Here is a 16090-nt window from a genome sequence, read left to right on the forward strand (position 1 = left end):
TGTCTGATAATGAACAGCAACAGCAAGGAGCTCACCCAGCAGCACAGCAACAGCAGCCTCCAGACAACGGGCCACACCAGCCGGCTTGGCTGCAAGCCTTGAAACCACCATACCTGGATCTAAACCCACAGGCACCAAACGCAGCCCTCAACTTCAAACACTGGCTGGACTGCTTCGAATCCTACCTGGAAGAATCCGGCGCCCCGCAGAGATCCAAACTAAGACTTCTGAACGCCCAAGCGAGCCCGAGAGTATACGCACTCATACAGGACACGACTACGTACGAGGCCGCTATCAACCTACTGAAACAGCAGTACCGCAGCCCGGTAAATTACATGTACACCAGGCACCTCCTAAGATCCCGCCCGCAACAGCCAGGAGAGTCTGTAGCTGAATTTTTACGGGCGCTAAGAGCACTCGGCAGGAACTGTGACTTTAAAGCGGTGACGGCTGTTGAAAATACGGAAGATAATATCCGCGATGCCTTTGTGAAAGGCCTACGGTCCGACTACTCACGGCAAAGACTGCTTGAAGCTAAAGACCTCGACCTGGACAAAGCTGAAGCCCTCGCTCTCTCCCTGGAGGTGGCCCATCAGGACCAGGAGGCGTTTTCCAGGTACTGCTCGCGACCCTGGGACTCGGGCCCGACCCCTACCGCAATACCCTTCGCAGCGCCGCCCCCGGGACCTACCTCAGCGTCGGCGTCCCGGACCCGACCGGGCCCGCCACCCCCGGTACCGGCTCCGACATCGGGCACCCGCGATCGGGCCGCCGGCTGCTTCTTTTGCGGCCAGGAGAAGCACCCGAGGTCGCGCTGCCCAGCCAGGAACTCTACCTGCACAACCTGCAGGAAGAAAGGCCACGTCTCTAAGGCCTGCAGGAGCGGATCTTCAGAGGCCAGCAGTGCCTCATGCGAACTGTGGGGGCGGCCATCTTCTTTCACGGCAACTGAGGCCAGTATCCCCACACGTGAGTCATGGGGGCGGCCATCTTTGATCAAGGCAACCGACCCCAATAGTGCCTCATGTGAGTTATGGGGGCAGCCATCTTCTCCGCCATTTTGTCCTACCTCGTGGGAGACGCCATTTTACACACCACGCCCGACTGCCACCGGGCCCCCGGACCCGACGACCGCCTCGCCCGCAGACGACAACGACTCGCTTACCTACACGCTAGCCTCCGTCACTCTGGATCAAGCCCGCCCACACCACCTGTCCAAGTCGATGATGGACATCAAAGTAAACGGCCACGCCACGACCTGCCTGTTCGACAGCGGAAGCACGGAGAGCTTCATCCACCCAGACACGGTGAGCCACTACTCCCTCCCTGTCCTGCCAACGCGCAACCGAATCTCGATGGCATCGAGGTCCCACGCCACGGACATTAGCGGCTACTGTGCTGTGACCTTGTCGGTTAAGGGTACAGAGTATAAAAACTTTAAACTCCTCGTCCTCCCCCAGCTCTGCGCTGCCGTCCTACTAGGGCTGGACTTCCAATCCCACCTCCAAAGTGTAACCCTAGCATACGGTGGACCCCTCCCCCCACTCACAGTCGACAACCAGCGAAGGTTAAACCGCCCACCGCGTAACACCTGCAGCCTAGCCACCCTCAAGGTGCCGCCACCTTCCCTGTTCGCTAACCTCACCCCCGACTGCAAACCCGTCGCTACCAAGAGCAGGCGGTACAGCGCTGGGGACAGAGCTTTCATTAGCTCTGAGGTGCAGCGTCTCCTGAAGGAGGGCATCATCGAGGGGAGCAACAGCCCCTGGCGTGCCCAGGTCGTGGTCGTTAAGACCGGCGATAAAAATCGCCTGGTCATCGACTACAGCCAGACCATAAACAGATACACCCAGCTGGACGCATACCCCCTTCCCCGCATATCTGACATGGTCAATCAGATTGCACAATACCGCGTATTCTCGACCATCGACCTTAAGTCGGCCTACCACCAACTCCCTATCCACCCCGAGGACCGCCAGTACACCGCCTTCGAGGCGAATGGGCGCCTATACCACTTCCTTAGGGTCCCCTTCGGTGTCACCAACGGGGTCTCGGTCTTCCAAAGGGAGATGGACCGGATGGTTGACCAGAACGGACTGCAGGCCACATTCCCCTACCTAGATAACGTCACCATCTGCGGCCGCGACCGGCAGGACCACGACGTGAATCTGGAGAAATTCCTCCGTACGGCCCAACGGCTGAACCTCACCTACAATAAGGAGAAATGCGTGTTTAACACAGCGCGCCTTGCCATCCTTGGCTGTGTAGTAGAGAACGGAGTCATCGGCCCCGACCCCGAAAGAATGCGCCCCCTCATGGAGCTACCCCTCCCCCACTGTCCAAAAGCACTTAGGAGAACCCTGGGGCTTTTCGCCTACTATGCCCAATGGGTACCCAATTATGCGGACAAAGCCAGACCCCTCCTGAAAACCACATCCTTCCCCCTCACGGAAGAGGCGTGCGCGGCCTTCTCCCTCATTAAGGGAGACATAGCCAAGGCCACAATGCACGCAGTGGATGAGTCAATCCCCTTCCAAGTGGAGAGCGATGCATCCGACTTCGCCCTAGCCGCTACCCTTAACCAGGAGGGTAGGCCGGTAGCCTTCTTCTCAAGGACCCTACAGGGCCCCGAGACCCGACACTCGTCGGTCGAGAAGGAAGCCCAGGCAATTGTGGAGGCAGTACGGCGCTGGAGGCACTACTTGGCAGGCAAACGATTTACCCTCCTCACCGACCAACGCTCGGTTGCCTTCATGTTTAATAACAAGCTGAGGGGCAAGATCAAGAACGACACAATCTTGAGGTGGAGAATCGAGCTTTCCACCTATGATTATGAGATCTTGTACCGGCCCGGTAAACTGAACGACCCCCCTGATGCTCTTTCACGCATTACATGCGCCAGCGCGCAAAGTGATAGACTTCAGACCCTCCACAATGACCTCTGCCACCCCGGAGTCACCAGACTCTACCATTTCATTAAGGCCCGCAACCTGCCATACTCCATCGAGGAGGTCAGGACCATGACCAGGAACTGCCAGATCTGTGCTGAGTGCAAACCGCACTTCTATAAGCCGGACAGAGCAAGCCTGATCAAGGCCACCCGCCCCTTCGAGCGTCTGAGCATCGACTTCAAGGGGCCCCTACCGTCATCCGACCGTAATGTGTACTTCCTCAACATCGTTGATGAGTACTCCCGTTTCCCCTTTGCCTTCCCCTGCCCAGACATGACCAGTAACACGGTCATTAAATGCCTGAACAAACTCTTCGCCTTGTTCGGGTTCCCGAACTATATACATAGTGACCGGGGCGCCTCCTTCATGAGCGAGGAACTCCGTCAGTTCCTATTGGAGAGGGGTATTGCAGCAAGCAGGACCACCAGCTACAACCCCCGAGGGAACGGCCAGGTGGAAAGAGAGAACGCGACGGTATGGAAGGCCACCCTCTTAGCCTTAAAGTCTAAGGGCCTCCCAACCTCCCGCTGGCAAGAGGTCCTCCCGATTGCGCTGCACTCCATCCGGTCACTACTTTGCACTGCCATTAACACCACCCCCCATGCCCGAATGTTTGTCTTCCCCAGGAAGTCGACTACGGGAACCACCCTACCAACCTGGCTGACCTCTCCGGGACCCGTCTTGCTGCGAAAGCACGTGAGGGCCCATAAAACGGACCCCCTGGTCGAGAAGGTGAACCTCCTGCACGCCAACCCCCAGTACGCCTATGTGGCTTACCCAGACGGACGGGAGGACACTGTCTCCTTACGAGACCTCGCACCCTCACCCCCCCCTCCCAACCCCCCGAGTCCAGCCGAGGTAGACGGCATGCCGGAACCCCACGAGCCTTTGCCGACTACGCAGACACCAGCTTTAACACCGGATAATGTAACACCGCCGCTGCGACGATCGGAGAGGCTAACGAAGCCTCCGGACAGACTGACATACCAGAGCTGGTAATACACTTCACCCCGCCGGACTCTAATCTAAACAAGGGGTGAATGTGGTAAACCACTGTTATAGTTATCACTGTATATTGTTCTCACTGTTCTCACTGTAACATCACTACACGAGGTCGCCTCTTGTCGCACTGTTATACCTGGGCTGACCACCTCCGACTCCGCCCATTACCTGCCCAGGTATAAAGGTAGCTGACTGGCTAGTATTCCTCCCTGTTGGATCGGATCACCCACGAGGGTGGGCTCTGTTATTTAGCCAATAAAAACCTTCAGTTACGTTCTTAACTCGTCGCCTTTTATTGGACTAATCATTGTTTGGAGTTTGTCGTGGTCAGGTTAACCTTATCCTTGTAGTTCAGTTGTCCGTGCATAAATGTGTAAAATTATCTAGGTTAATTTATTGCGCTAAGACAGGCACTGATGAGCTTGCACAGCACTCGTAATTAAGAATTCAGGACGGCTGGGTAATCAGCAGATGATGAAACTCGGCAGCTTAACAATTTAACACTGGTTTCTTGGACAGCTTGCTCAAAAAAGGCTGAATAAAAATGTATGTGAACACAGTGCAGTAGCCAATGTCACTGTTGGCATATGCTGGTCTAGTTAAGCACTCCGTTGCTTAATTTTCTGCTCTCTGGAAGATTATATTCATGGTTAGATTCTGTGTTCCTACACACCAGAAGCATCATCTGTGGTTCACACAATCCAGTATTTGTACCTGTATAATTCAAACAATTGTTATAAGATATACAGCTTTACATTTGGGAATAAATAACCATTCAGTCTTATCTGTTTTGCTTTTCTGCTGGAGCTGATGCTGATTTTAGTTTCTTTATGGCTTCATAATAGAAACCTCTCTTTGGACATTAATAAATTAGCCTTCCCAGCTCATAAAGCTTGATATTGTCTCTCTACAGATCTATTTTAAAGGGGTGCATCCCAAGTTCCCAGAAGGTGGCAAGCTGTCTCAATACCTGGAAGACCTAAAACTTGGGGATACCATTCACTTCAGAGGGCCAGGTGGATTACTCACTTATCAAGGCAAAGGTGAAGTTTGTGTTTGCAATCTACTCGAAGGCACTAATCATATTTTATGACTCTCATTACCCTAATCTCAGATTTAAAATAAGGATCACTGGCACTTACAAAAAAATGTTGGGGGAGGTGGGGGAGAGAGGAGTGTGTGGAAGAGAAACAACCTATACCTGTTCATCTGTACTGTGCACCCATTGTACTAAATTTATTCTACAGTATTGCAGTGAGATATGTCTGTGGCACTAAAAGGGCCTAGACACTGCCAAGTTATGGAGATTTTGAAACTTGAGATTTAACAACTGTTAAGGACATAATCTTGAACAAAGACTTTCAGAAGGTCAGCTGTATTTGGGTGTGTAATAGTGCAATGCCCGGTTAACATGATTTCCATTGATTAACAAGCACACTAGATGAGAGTTCAGTGTGAACATCAAATTGAACTCATTGTACAAGTTTTTGTCAATCACTTTTTTGAAAATGCTGAAAACATGCTAATTTTAAACAATGCATCTTGGTCACCATATTTCATGCCATAAAGTGGCTCTGAACACATGATCCCAAAAATAACTTGACTTGTAATGAATTTTGTTCATGATCTCAAAAGCTGTTACATTAATACAAGTGAAACCTGTGATGTGTACTTAGGCACATTGTAACTATTAGCCATAAAAAGGAGCATCACTTTTGTCTGCAGTGTATTCTCATGATTCAAATTCTAAACTGATGGCAGTGTCTGCTTTTCGTTGCTGTCGATTTTAAAACAGTGGCCGAGTTATTAATAAAACTGAGCAAGCTGGACTGTGTGCCGTTTCTGAGAATAGGCAGTGAACAGCGATGGCACCAGATCTGCTGATGTGGTTTCTGAGAGCCAGCTGAGATGTTTTTTGACACCTCTGGGGCTGTCCAGCTCGTGCTAAATCATGTGATAAATGGACTTGCACACATCAGTTTGTGCTCCTGATCTGCACTGGGAACAAAAGGTGGCAGGAATTTGCACACACTTGTACTGTCATATTCTCAAGAAAACATTTTTCGTGCCAAATAATCAGCTTCCACAAAAGGAAAGTTTGGGGCTTGGAAGTACAGCCAATCTGAAGCTCCGATTCTGACTATATACTAATATTCTGACTCATTTGGAAGAATAATGAGCTACAACAGTAGGTTCTCTACTAACCTCTGCATTTTGCAAATTAGAGGCTGTAAACGCTGCCTTTTGCTATGCGTGTAATGGCTGATCTTCTTTGAGCTATTTCACGGCAATACAGCTAGCATTACTTGATCTGGGATTGTTGGGACTATAGAAAGTTAAATTTTAAGGAAATCTGTAGCTTTCTGGATCTCTCTATTTAGTTTCAATGTTTAACAAAAGCAATATAATAATTTTGGAGCTTTCTCTCTGGATGTGGGTGACCCTGGCAGGGCCGTGTTTATTTCCCATCCCTAGTGGCCCTGAGAAGGTGGTTGTGGGACATTTCATTGAACTGCTGCAGTCCTTATGGTGCTAGAAAGGTATTCGGTAGGGAATTCCAGGATATGACCCAGTGATGAAGGAACGGCACTATTTGTCTAAGTTGGGATGGAGCATGACTTTGTGAACCTGAAGGTGATGGTGTTTGCACAACATTGCTGTTTTTGTCCTTCTCCATGGTAGGTTGTAGGGGTGGCAGCTGCTTTTGTTGATGATCATTACCTGTCACTTGTGTGATGCATTCATTAACTGCCACTTATCAGCCCAAATCCAGATGTTATCCAGGTCCTGCTGTAGGCTTCATTTATCAAAGGAGTTGTAAATGGGGCTGAACACTGGAATTGTCAGAAAACAGCCCCACTTTTGACCTTGTGACCGAGAGAAGGTCAATGTTGAAGGTGGTTGGCCCAAGGATGCTATCCTGAGGAACTTCTCCAGAAATGGTCATGTCACCTTCCCTTGACCTCCAACAGCACCAGTGTAGTCAAGTCACACAGGATGGTGTGTAACTTGGAGGTGGTGGTGTTCCCATGTGCCTGCTGCCCATGTCCATCTAGGTGGTAGAGGTCGCGGGTTTGGGAGGTGCTGCCGAAGAAGCCTTGGCGAGTTGCTGCAATGCATCTTGTAGATGGTACACACGGTACGCTGGTGGTGGAGGGAGTGAATGTTTAAGGTGGTGGATGGGGTGCCAATCAAGCGGGCTGCTTTGTCCTGGATGGTGGCGAGCTTCGAGTATTGGAGCTGCGCTCATGCAGGCAAGTGGAGAGTATTCCACTTCTACACTCCATTGAACCTGGGTTGATGGTGATGGAGGAGTATGGGATGTTCTGGGCCAGGAGATTACAGATTGTTGTGGTATACAGTTCTGCTGTGGCTGATGATCCATATCGCCTCATCGGTGCATAGTTTTGGGCTGCTAGATCTTTCCTTAATCTGTCCCATCCCCTCTTAGCATGGTGTAGTGCCACAGTACACAATGGAAGATTTCCTCATGGTGGAGACAAGACTTTGTCTTCACACAGCCTGTGCAGTGCTCACTTCTACCAGTGCTGTTGTGAACCAGTGTCTACGAGAGGTTGGTTCCCTCGCCACCTAATGGGCCTCACCTGGCAGCTATATCCTTGAGGGCTCGGCGGCTCGGTAAGTGATGGTATTACTGAGTGTCTCTTTGTGGACATTGAATTCTCTCATCCTTACTTCCCTCAGCTGCTTCCAAGTGATGCTCAACATGAAGTTTTTATTTCCCTTGTGTAATCTGAAGTCAATACCATGGGGATGGAGTCAATTCTGAGGACTCCCAGGACTGGTTCACTGTGAATTTTTGGTGTTTTCTTAACTTTATTTGTAAAATTGATCGGAGACGTGGTTAAGTCTGGAATATATTTTTGTACTGCAGTGTGGTGACACGTAAAGTGTTCAAAGCTGTAATGCCCTTTCTAGATTACATGCCAGACCTGTACTTTCTGCTTCTCCCCCATGCATGTAACGATTGCATATAGTTCGGTTCTTGAACGCAACAATTTTAGAATGAAGTATGAGGAATAAATCCCTTTCAGGAATTTTGTTGAGCTGTAGTCACTTGCCTCGAGTGTCATTTTGCAATTTGGAGGTTTACGGTGTGCGAATGACATTTGTGAGCAACGTCAAATGTGGTACGGTAGAAGTGTTTTACTTGCCTGGTTAATTTCAGATTGCGGAATAGGCGTGAATCTTCAAGTACAGAAGGCAGTGCGAACCGCAACATCAAGAACATAATTCACTCCTATATGTGGGCTGAGGGGACATTTTATTGCTAGCATAGAAAAATCTATTGTTTCCAGTGATTGAATATATTCTGCTTCTTCAAAACTGTGTAAGCTAAAAGCAGTTTTTTTTTTTTTTATATAAAGTGGGCCATGTGGTTACAGTAAGGGCATTTAATAAATCAGACTATGTCCTGATTCAATTTAGGATGGATTTCACTGAACAGTAGGTGTAACAGTCTAAATTTCTTGTGATTATTTGATTTGAGTTATATTTTTGAGGGAGAGCGCTAGCCCCTTCCTCTGCCACATGCTCAGGAAAGAGTGAGCAACTGCTCTTAAACAGGAGTGGCATAAGATTAGTCCTGTGAAACTTCCCATCAAGGTACTGTTTATTTTTTTCCTTTCTTCTGTATGGAGACTGAGCTTAGAAGCTCAGCAGAGTAAGACATGAACTTTTTTAAAACTGGGTAGTATCACTCTAAGGGAGCAGGCAAAGCTCGAACGTTTTGTCACGTGAACCAGGCAAAAAAACTGCTTCACATTTCGCATGCAGTTGACTATCACACTAAGCATATGGTGCAGCTTTGCTTACTTTATATTCTAGCACAGGTTTTAAGATGACAAACTTCAATTGCATCATGACTCTTGTGGGTGGAGAGGAACATTTGCATCATTTATTTATTTTTTTTTCTAGGCAAATTTGGTGTCCAGCCTGACAAGAAATCCCCACCAGAAGCCAAATTTGCCAAAAAACTTGGCATGATAGCAGGTGGATCTGGTAGGTAATAAGTTGAAAACACCATTACAGCTGTGACTTGGTTTGAATACAGACATGCAGATTTAATGTGTATCTGTTGAGTAACTATTGTGCTCGTGATAGTTGTGACTATTGCCTATTAGTTCCTCTTTGGAAAATATTTTTCCTACAGTTTCTTCTTCTTTAACCTCCCCTTGTACTGTGTCAAATAGGGTTCCATGAAAACAGCATCCTTATAACTTGCTCGAGTTGCTGTTGCCCATGTGTAAACATGGGGAGGGTGTTCACACGAGGGGAGACATGTCATCTATTATCTACACACTCCCTTCCAGCACACATCACCAGATAGTAAATCGGGAGTTCAAATCCTCACCTGGTTTTCCTTCCCTGTCGGGGACTTTCTCCACAGCCATTGTGGATGAGAACTAACTCCACACACTGGGTAATTGAACCTGGAATCCTTGTCTATAATGGCTTAGTACCACACGCATTTACCAACACAGCCATGCATAGTTTTCAAGTAGATATTCTATTGTATGAGGAGGAAGATGACCGAGAAGAAATTAAGACTTTTATTTTCCTTTTGAATGTTAGAAGTTGGGAAATAGAATATATTACATGGGAAACCTACAGGACATGGAACAGTTCTAATGCCAGACTGAGTAAGATCACTGCATAAATTTGTGTACAGCAGTTTGTTTGGATGCTCTTCACTAATTGCTGCCTTATTGTGTAGGGATCACTCCAATGCTGCAGTTAATCCGTGCGATCATGAAGGATAATGAAGACCCAACTATGTGCTATTTACTTTTTGCAAATCAAGTGAGTAGACTAAAATAGCTTCAGTGTGTTGAGGCAATCTAAATGGGACTAATTAATTAAAGCCATTGTTGGGGGGTATATAAAATAGAATGTATTTGTATAGCACCTTTTACAACCTCAGGATAGCCTGAGGTCTTAACACTGTTGTAAAGTAGGGAAATGAGGTTGTCACTTTGTGCATAGCAAGGTCCCACAAACAGCAATGAAATAAATGACTGGATAATTTATTTTGGTGATGGTTGAGGGATGAATATTGGCCAGGACACCAGGAGAACTTCCCTGCTTCAAATGGTGCAGTGGGGTCTTTTACATCCACTGAGCGGGCAGATGGGGCCTCGATTTAATGTCTCCTCAGAAAAATGTCACCTTCAGTGCAGTACTCCTAGTTCTGTACTAATGTCAGCTTGGATTAGGTGCTCAAGTCCTGGAATGGGGCTTGAACCCACAGCCCTCTGACTTGGGTGAGAGTGCTACCACTGATCTTCATAAATTATAAAATTTGGATTATATTGATTGGAAGCATTGTGGCATGCTGCCTATGCAAAAATGCCCAAACTATACAATCATTGGTACTTGTGATCCTGATGGACTTGGAATAAGTGAAAAAACACCTACATTCTTGTGAAACTAGAAGCTGGAGGATTTCTTCTGTGTTTAGAATAGTTTTCAAACAAAACAAAATCCAACCATTGACCATCCTGCTGCTACTTTATCCCACTTTGAACCTGTTACTCTTTGTGAAAGACCTAAAATGGTATATCTTGACTGTACTTGGGGGGGGGGGGGGGGGAAGGATGAGATCCTTTGCTAATAACTAAATCATTTTTGTTGGAGAAATTTACCAGCTGCAACCAATGTTCCCTGTAATTTATTTTGGTGTGCGGGCCCTTTAACTGGCTGCACGGCCCATTCAATTTTTTGCACATGCGTGGTTATTTCCATTGTAAAGCTGGTGAGCAACCTGCGTGGGTCTTCCAGCGGCTGCACAGCTTAGTGGGAACGTTGGTTGCAACCATGTCGTGGCTCCTGTGTGTATTCAGGACTACTAGCCTTGAACTAACACCTGCTCTAGGTAAATAACCCAGAAAATTCACTTTACATCTACTGTAGTAGCATCAAGGCTGTTTAGTGAAACTTGTATCAAGTCGTCCTATTTAAGGCCAAATCAAACTGGCCATTTCGTCAACTGTTCAACAATAACTTGCATTTATATGGTGTGGAGATGCCAGTGTTGGACTGGGGTGGACAAATGTAAAGTCACACAACACCAGGTTATAGTCCAACAGTTTTATTTGAAATCACAAGCTTTCGGAGCGCTGCTCCTTCGTCTGGTGAAGTGGAGAGATGCATAAAAACACAGCTTATATAGTCTTTATGCACCTCTCCACTTCACCTGATGAAGGAGCAGCGCTCCGAAAGCTTGTGATTTCAAATAAAACTGTTGGACTATAACCTGGTGTTGTGACTTCTTACATTTGCATTTATATAGCACCTTTTTAACGTAGTAAAATGTCACAAGGCGCTTCGTAGCGTAATTAGAAAAAATTTGCATTGAGCCAAAGGAAGATCCATTTGGACAGGCTTGGTCAGAGGTAGGTTTTAAGGAGCATCTTAGAGGAGAGTGGTGTAGCAGTTTAGGAGGGAATTCCAGAAATTTGCGCCTACATAGCTGGAGGCACGGCCGCCAGTGGTGGGGTGAAGGAAGTTTGGAATGCTCAAGAGGCCAGAGTTGGAGGAACGCAGACTTCTCGGAGGGTTGTAGGGCTGAAGCAGGTTATGGAGATGGGGAGGGGCGAGACAGTGGAGGGATTTGAACACAATTTAAAATTTGAGGCGTTTGTAGACAAGTAGCCAATGTAGGGCAGTGACCACAGGGGTGATGGGTGAACAGGACTTTGGTGTGCGCTAAGAAAAGGACAGCAGAGTTTTGGATAAGCTTGCGTTTTATGGAGGGTGGAAGATAGATTCACTGAGATGGCATGCTCTTAATTGGGACGAAAGGAATGTAGCCTGGATCACCACACATTTGATCTCTCGTCTTCCCCTCTGTCTTGTCTTGCTGTCTCTCGTACTGTGGTGATTCTAAAGTTGGTAACCATACCCACAGTTGAAACAAGATTTGAGTTGGTACCTATTTAGAGCAGATAATTACCATTTTACTGAAATTTTCACAATTCAAGTGGGAAAGAAACCTTTGAAGTGTATACCTAGGCCAGAGCTCATGGGCTACATTTTTCTCCTCCTCCGTTTGTCTTGGATTTGACTCTAGTTGTGGGGATACACTGGCTGGGTCTCTTTCATACCAGCATAAAACAGTTTTGTGTGTGGGTTAAATAAAAATATTTATTTTCTTTTGTCTTAGACTGAAAAGGACATTCTGCTACGTGATGACTTAGAGGAACTTCAAGTTGAGTATCCTGATCGCTTTAGGCTGTGGTACACTGTGGATAAAGCTCCTGAAGGTAGACCTTAAAGTTTTTCTTTTTAATACAGTGTAAATTTGTTTGAATTCCTTTAGTATTGCCTGAAGGTGGTCCTTTCATTCAGGTTCAAGTCTAGATTCTTAATTTTACTATAGATTAGAATTGGAGCCAAATAATTGCTTTAGTTCTTAATCTGCAGTGCTAAATGAAGTGCCCAGGAGCAGTGAGGCTAAATGAAGTGCCCTGGCTGAGATTAGCTAATTAAGGAACAGGGATGTAGACTTGTTCGTTTAGGGCCACTCATTTGACCATCCGTTCCAGATTGGGTGCATTTTTCCACATCAGCGACTGCCTATGTGTGTGTACTTGAGTGACCAAAACTCAATTCTACTGTGGGGGGGGGGGGGTAAAAGAAAGGTTAGAATAGATTATATTAGGGAAAAAAAGCACAAAAAAGGCCAAACGGAAGTAATCTTTACAATTTTTTAATGTAAAATTTGTATAGTCTGTTATTGGGGCTAATTTCCAGTGATAAAGGCTGACATTAGAAAAGCTTTGACCATCACCGGTTAATTGTATAAATAGGTTACTGTAGATGAGGTTCTTTATCAAAGAAATCTATTACATGATTTTATTATGAGTAAGCTTCCTTTATGTTCTGAGACTTTAAAGTTAATCTTCAGTTTATGTTGTCGAGCTCTATAAAGCTCACACATCTCAATATTAAGTATTTTCTTACTGTGGGTGAATTAATGCAGCTTCTTCATCCCATAGCCTCTTCCATTTTACATTTGTAATACTTTGGCTCTTAAAATAGAAAGTGCAATTACACTGGCCAAAGTTGACATTCTTTGTGTGAGCCCAGAGAGCAAGTGTCAGCAGGCTGTCATCCACAGGGAGTATCAGCAGCCGAGTGTGAACCTGCTCTTGGCTACATCCAAATGTGTACTTTCCAGTAAATCTCACTCTATCTCTTCAAAACCCCAGGAGTAGTGAGGCTAAATGAAGTGCCCTGGCTGAGATCAACTAATTAAAAACAGTGATCCGAACAGAATAGGGATTATGAAAGAATATTTCTGTTGGTCAGTGTATGGGGAACAAGGGTTAGTACTAAAAGCATAGAGGGTGGTTAGAATCAATGTTTGTGCAGAGATTTATTAGAATATGGAATACATTACTGCAAATGACTATTGAAGCAAAGTCAGTCACTGCATTTAAGTAACAATTAGATAAACAATTGAAGAGAAAATGAGGGAAAACCAGGATTAGAGTATTGGCACAGGCTCAATGGGCTGAGTGGCCTCCAATGCTAAAATTTCTGCAGAACCTGAACTCTTCCTGGTATGGCTCACATTGGGTAATGTATTTACTCACCGAGACACAACTTATTTTTTAATAATTGAGATTATTGTCTCAGAATTGAATTTTGCTGTCTAGTCAGAAGCCAGGGATACACTGCATTACAGATTTCTTCCACAACGATCGAGTGCTAGCCAGTGACGAGCAACGATGAATTAAATTGGACGAGCTCAATTTCAGTTGTCCCTTTTCCCTGCCTGTGAATGTTCTGTCTAATTACTTCTATTTGGTATTGATCTGTGAGTCTGATTAATAACTAAACAAACTGATCCGTCAAGCACGTAAACCACTTGGCCTTGCGTTGTCCTGACCGGTAAATGGGTTTCCACCTAATGCTTCAAACGTGTGTGCTTCGCATTGACCTGAGGTAGTAATGGAAACCAAATCTTGAGGCACAAATAGGTTTTATGGAATCATCCAAATGGGACTGTTTGATGTAAATTATTTTTGTATTTTAGGCTGGGATTATAGTGAAGGTTTTTTGAATGCTGATATGATCAAGGAACACCTGCCAGCACCTGGTGAGGACGTCTTGATTCTCATGTGTGGCCCGCCTCCCATGATTCAGTTTGCATGCAACCCCAACTTGGACAAACTCGGCTATGCACAAGGAATGCGCTTTGCTTACTAAGAGTGTCGAGGTTCCCATATTTGGGTTTGGGAAAAGGGGGAAGTGATACGCAAACAAAATGGAAATATTTGCACTTCAAATGGTGTGTTCGCCTTACTGATATTAAACAATGAGCTGGTTTGTATGCAGGTTACATTTAATACTAATGTTCTTCATATCAAGTGTGTATTTGTACATATTCAAATACATAAATGTATAATGTGGTGTTATAGACTACTGTGGGTTAATCTGTTTGAAAAGCATAGAATTGAGAGAACACTTCATGTTTAGTGTGCATGTCATCAATGTTTGGATTTAAAGCTTCATGTATCTTGTTCTACTGGAAACTTTTTGGATGTCACATTGCTCAGTGAAACTGTCCCAAGTCTAAAAAGCAATCGGGAGGACAGTGGCGACGTGTTGCTGGATATGTTGGCCTTTTCAATTCTGTAGCCTTTAAATTTCATTTTTATTTGCACTTCCCACATTATGCTACCACTGGCACTGAAGAGTGTGTGTGTGTAAGTCAATGCTCTTCACATGCCACCATCAGTGACCAAATAGTGCAGCATCCAAGATATGCAATGAAATCATTTTAAACCTTTAGGCCTTTTTCTTCTGCATGGAAAGGGTGTGTGGGACTAGGTGGTATCATGGATTAGCATTTCTCCTCTGGGTCCCAAGGTTTGAAGGAATGAAAGCCTTGGTTTTTTTGAGTGAAACCGGCCTGGGCCCATAGTACAGTACAGTACTGCCCCTAACTGGTAATCTGGCTGCTGTGGAAAGATTCCCATGTGTGTTAAGGGAGTGCAGTTTTGAAGTTGCGTTAGGGCACATTGTTGGATTTATCTTTGCTGTTAAGATGCGAGTTCACCAAAAAGTTATTAAAAAATGCAAATGCCAAACATGGCAATATTAATGGGAAATGCAGTTAATGCAATGCTGTCTGGATGTAGTTCAATAGCCGTAATTAATGTTATTCTGAATACTTGAAACCTTTCCATTCAGCGGGCTTGGCACGACGTCTTGCTTTAATGTTTTATAGTGCCTGTGCAAGTGATAAATAGCCATGTCTGTGTCTGACTCGTTCTCCAATGTTTCCACAGTGATCACGTAGTAATTCTAACTGAAGTACTCGTGCCTTAAGTGACTGTTTTAGATCATTTGCTTGGAGGTTTTGATCAGTGAATACCCTGAAGAGTTTGTATCTAAGTCCGCACTGCTGCATGTTTTATTTGATCTAGTTTACAGCAGCTGTAATGTTTTCTCACTTAAAATATGTGCAACTGTAAACTGAACTTGGCTTTTGTGGTTCTGAGGACTTCAGTTGGAGAAACGCCACATCAGAGACCCCTCCAGTAAGAAGAAAATACTTGCCCCACAAATTGTACTTTGCCACAACCTAGTGCAGCATAGCTGGTTTAGTACAATACAAATGGTTAGCATGAGGAAAAAATCAGATTCTTCAATCATTAATTGAAGTATAATGGAATAATAAATCTTAGGATTTGTCCTGAAGATTCTTTCATTAAATTGTGATGATCACTGGCTGATTCTGATTGTTTTTGAAATACAAATGTGTGTGGCACAGAATACAAATAAAATCCTTTTGGTGAACAGTTTTATGTATTGTGATGACTTGGGTCTTCAGCTTTTTTTAATGTTGAAGTTTAACATGGGCAATAAAGAATAATCTGATTCTGTTAAAACAACATTTTGAGCACTTTATATAAACTATTCTGCATCCAGTTGAGGCATGTTGTAGGGGTGCAAGAAAGTAAACATGCAACACAGACCCCCAGTGAGTGGGAAGGAGATGTCCTGTAGTGAAGTAGGACTCTTAACATGTGACTGACCCATAAAGGCTGGATTGAAGGAACTCCAGAGCACAGAGGGTTCATAGCATTTATGGACTTCTGGAA

At 45.4% G+C, this 16090-nt stretch overlaps 1 protein-coding gene across 2 annotated transcripts in view; it reads left to right on the forward strand.

Annotated features, from left to right (window-relative positions):
• cyb5r1 (cytochrome b5 reductase 1) overlaps positions 1-15787 on the forward strand; it is a 37038-nt gene extending 21251 nt beyond the window's left edge. For both annotated transcript variants that reach the window (XM_086011472.1, XM_086011471.1), the window contains 5 exons: positions 4867-4996; positions 8892-8975; positions 9691-9776; positions 12139-12238; positions 14017-15787. In XM_086011472.1, the coding sequence (XP_085867598.1) occupies positions 4867-4996; positions 8892-8975; positions 9691-9776; positions 12139-12238; positions 14017-14189 (573 nt within the window). In that variant the 3' untranslated portion in view covers positions 14190-15787. The remainder of the gene's footprint in view (positions 1-4866; positions 4997-8891; positions 8976-9690; positions 9777-12138; positions 12239-14016) is intronic.
• Positions 15788-16090: the final 303 nt, after the last annotated feature.

Source organism: Somniosus microcephalus, chromosome 18, assembly GCF_052327205.1.
Source record: "Somniosus microcephalus isolate GS21.2 chromosome 18, FLI_Smic_1.0, whole genome shotgun sequence".
Classification (NCBI taxonomy): Eukaryota; Metazoa; Chordata; class Chondrichthyes; order Squaliformes; family Somniosidae; genus Somniosus; species Somniosus microcephalus.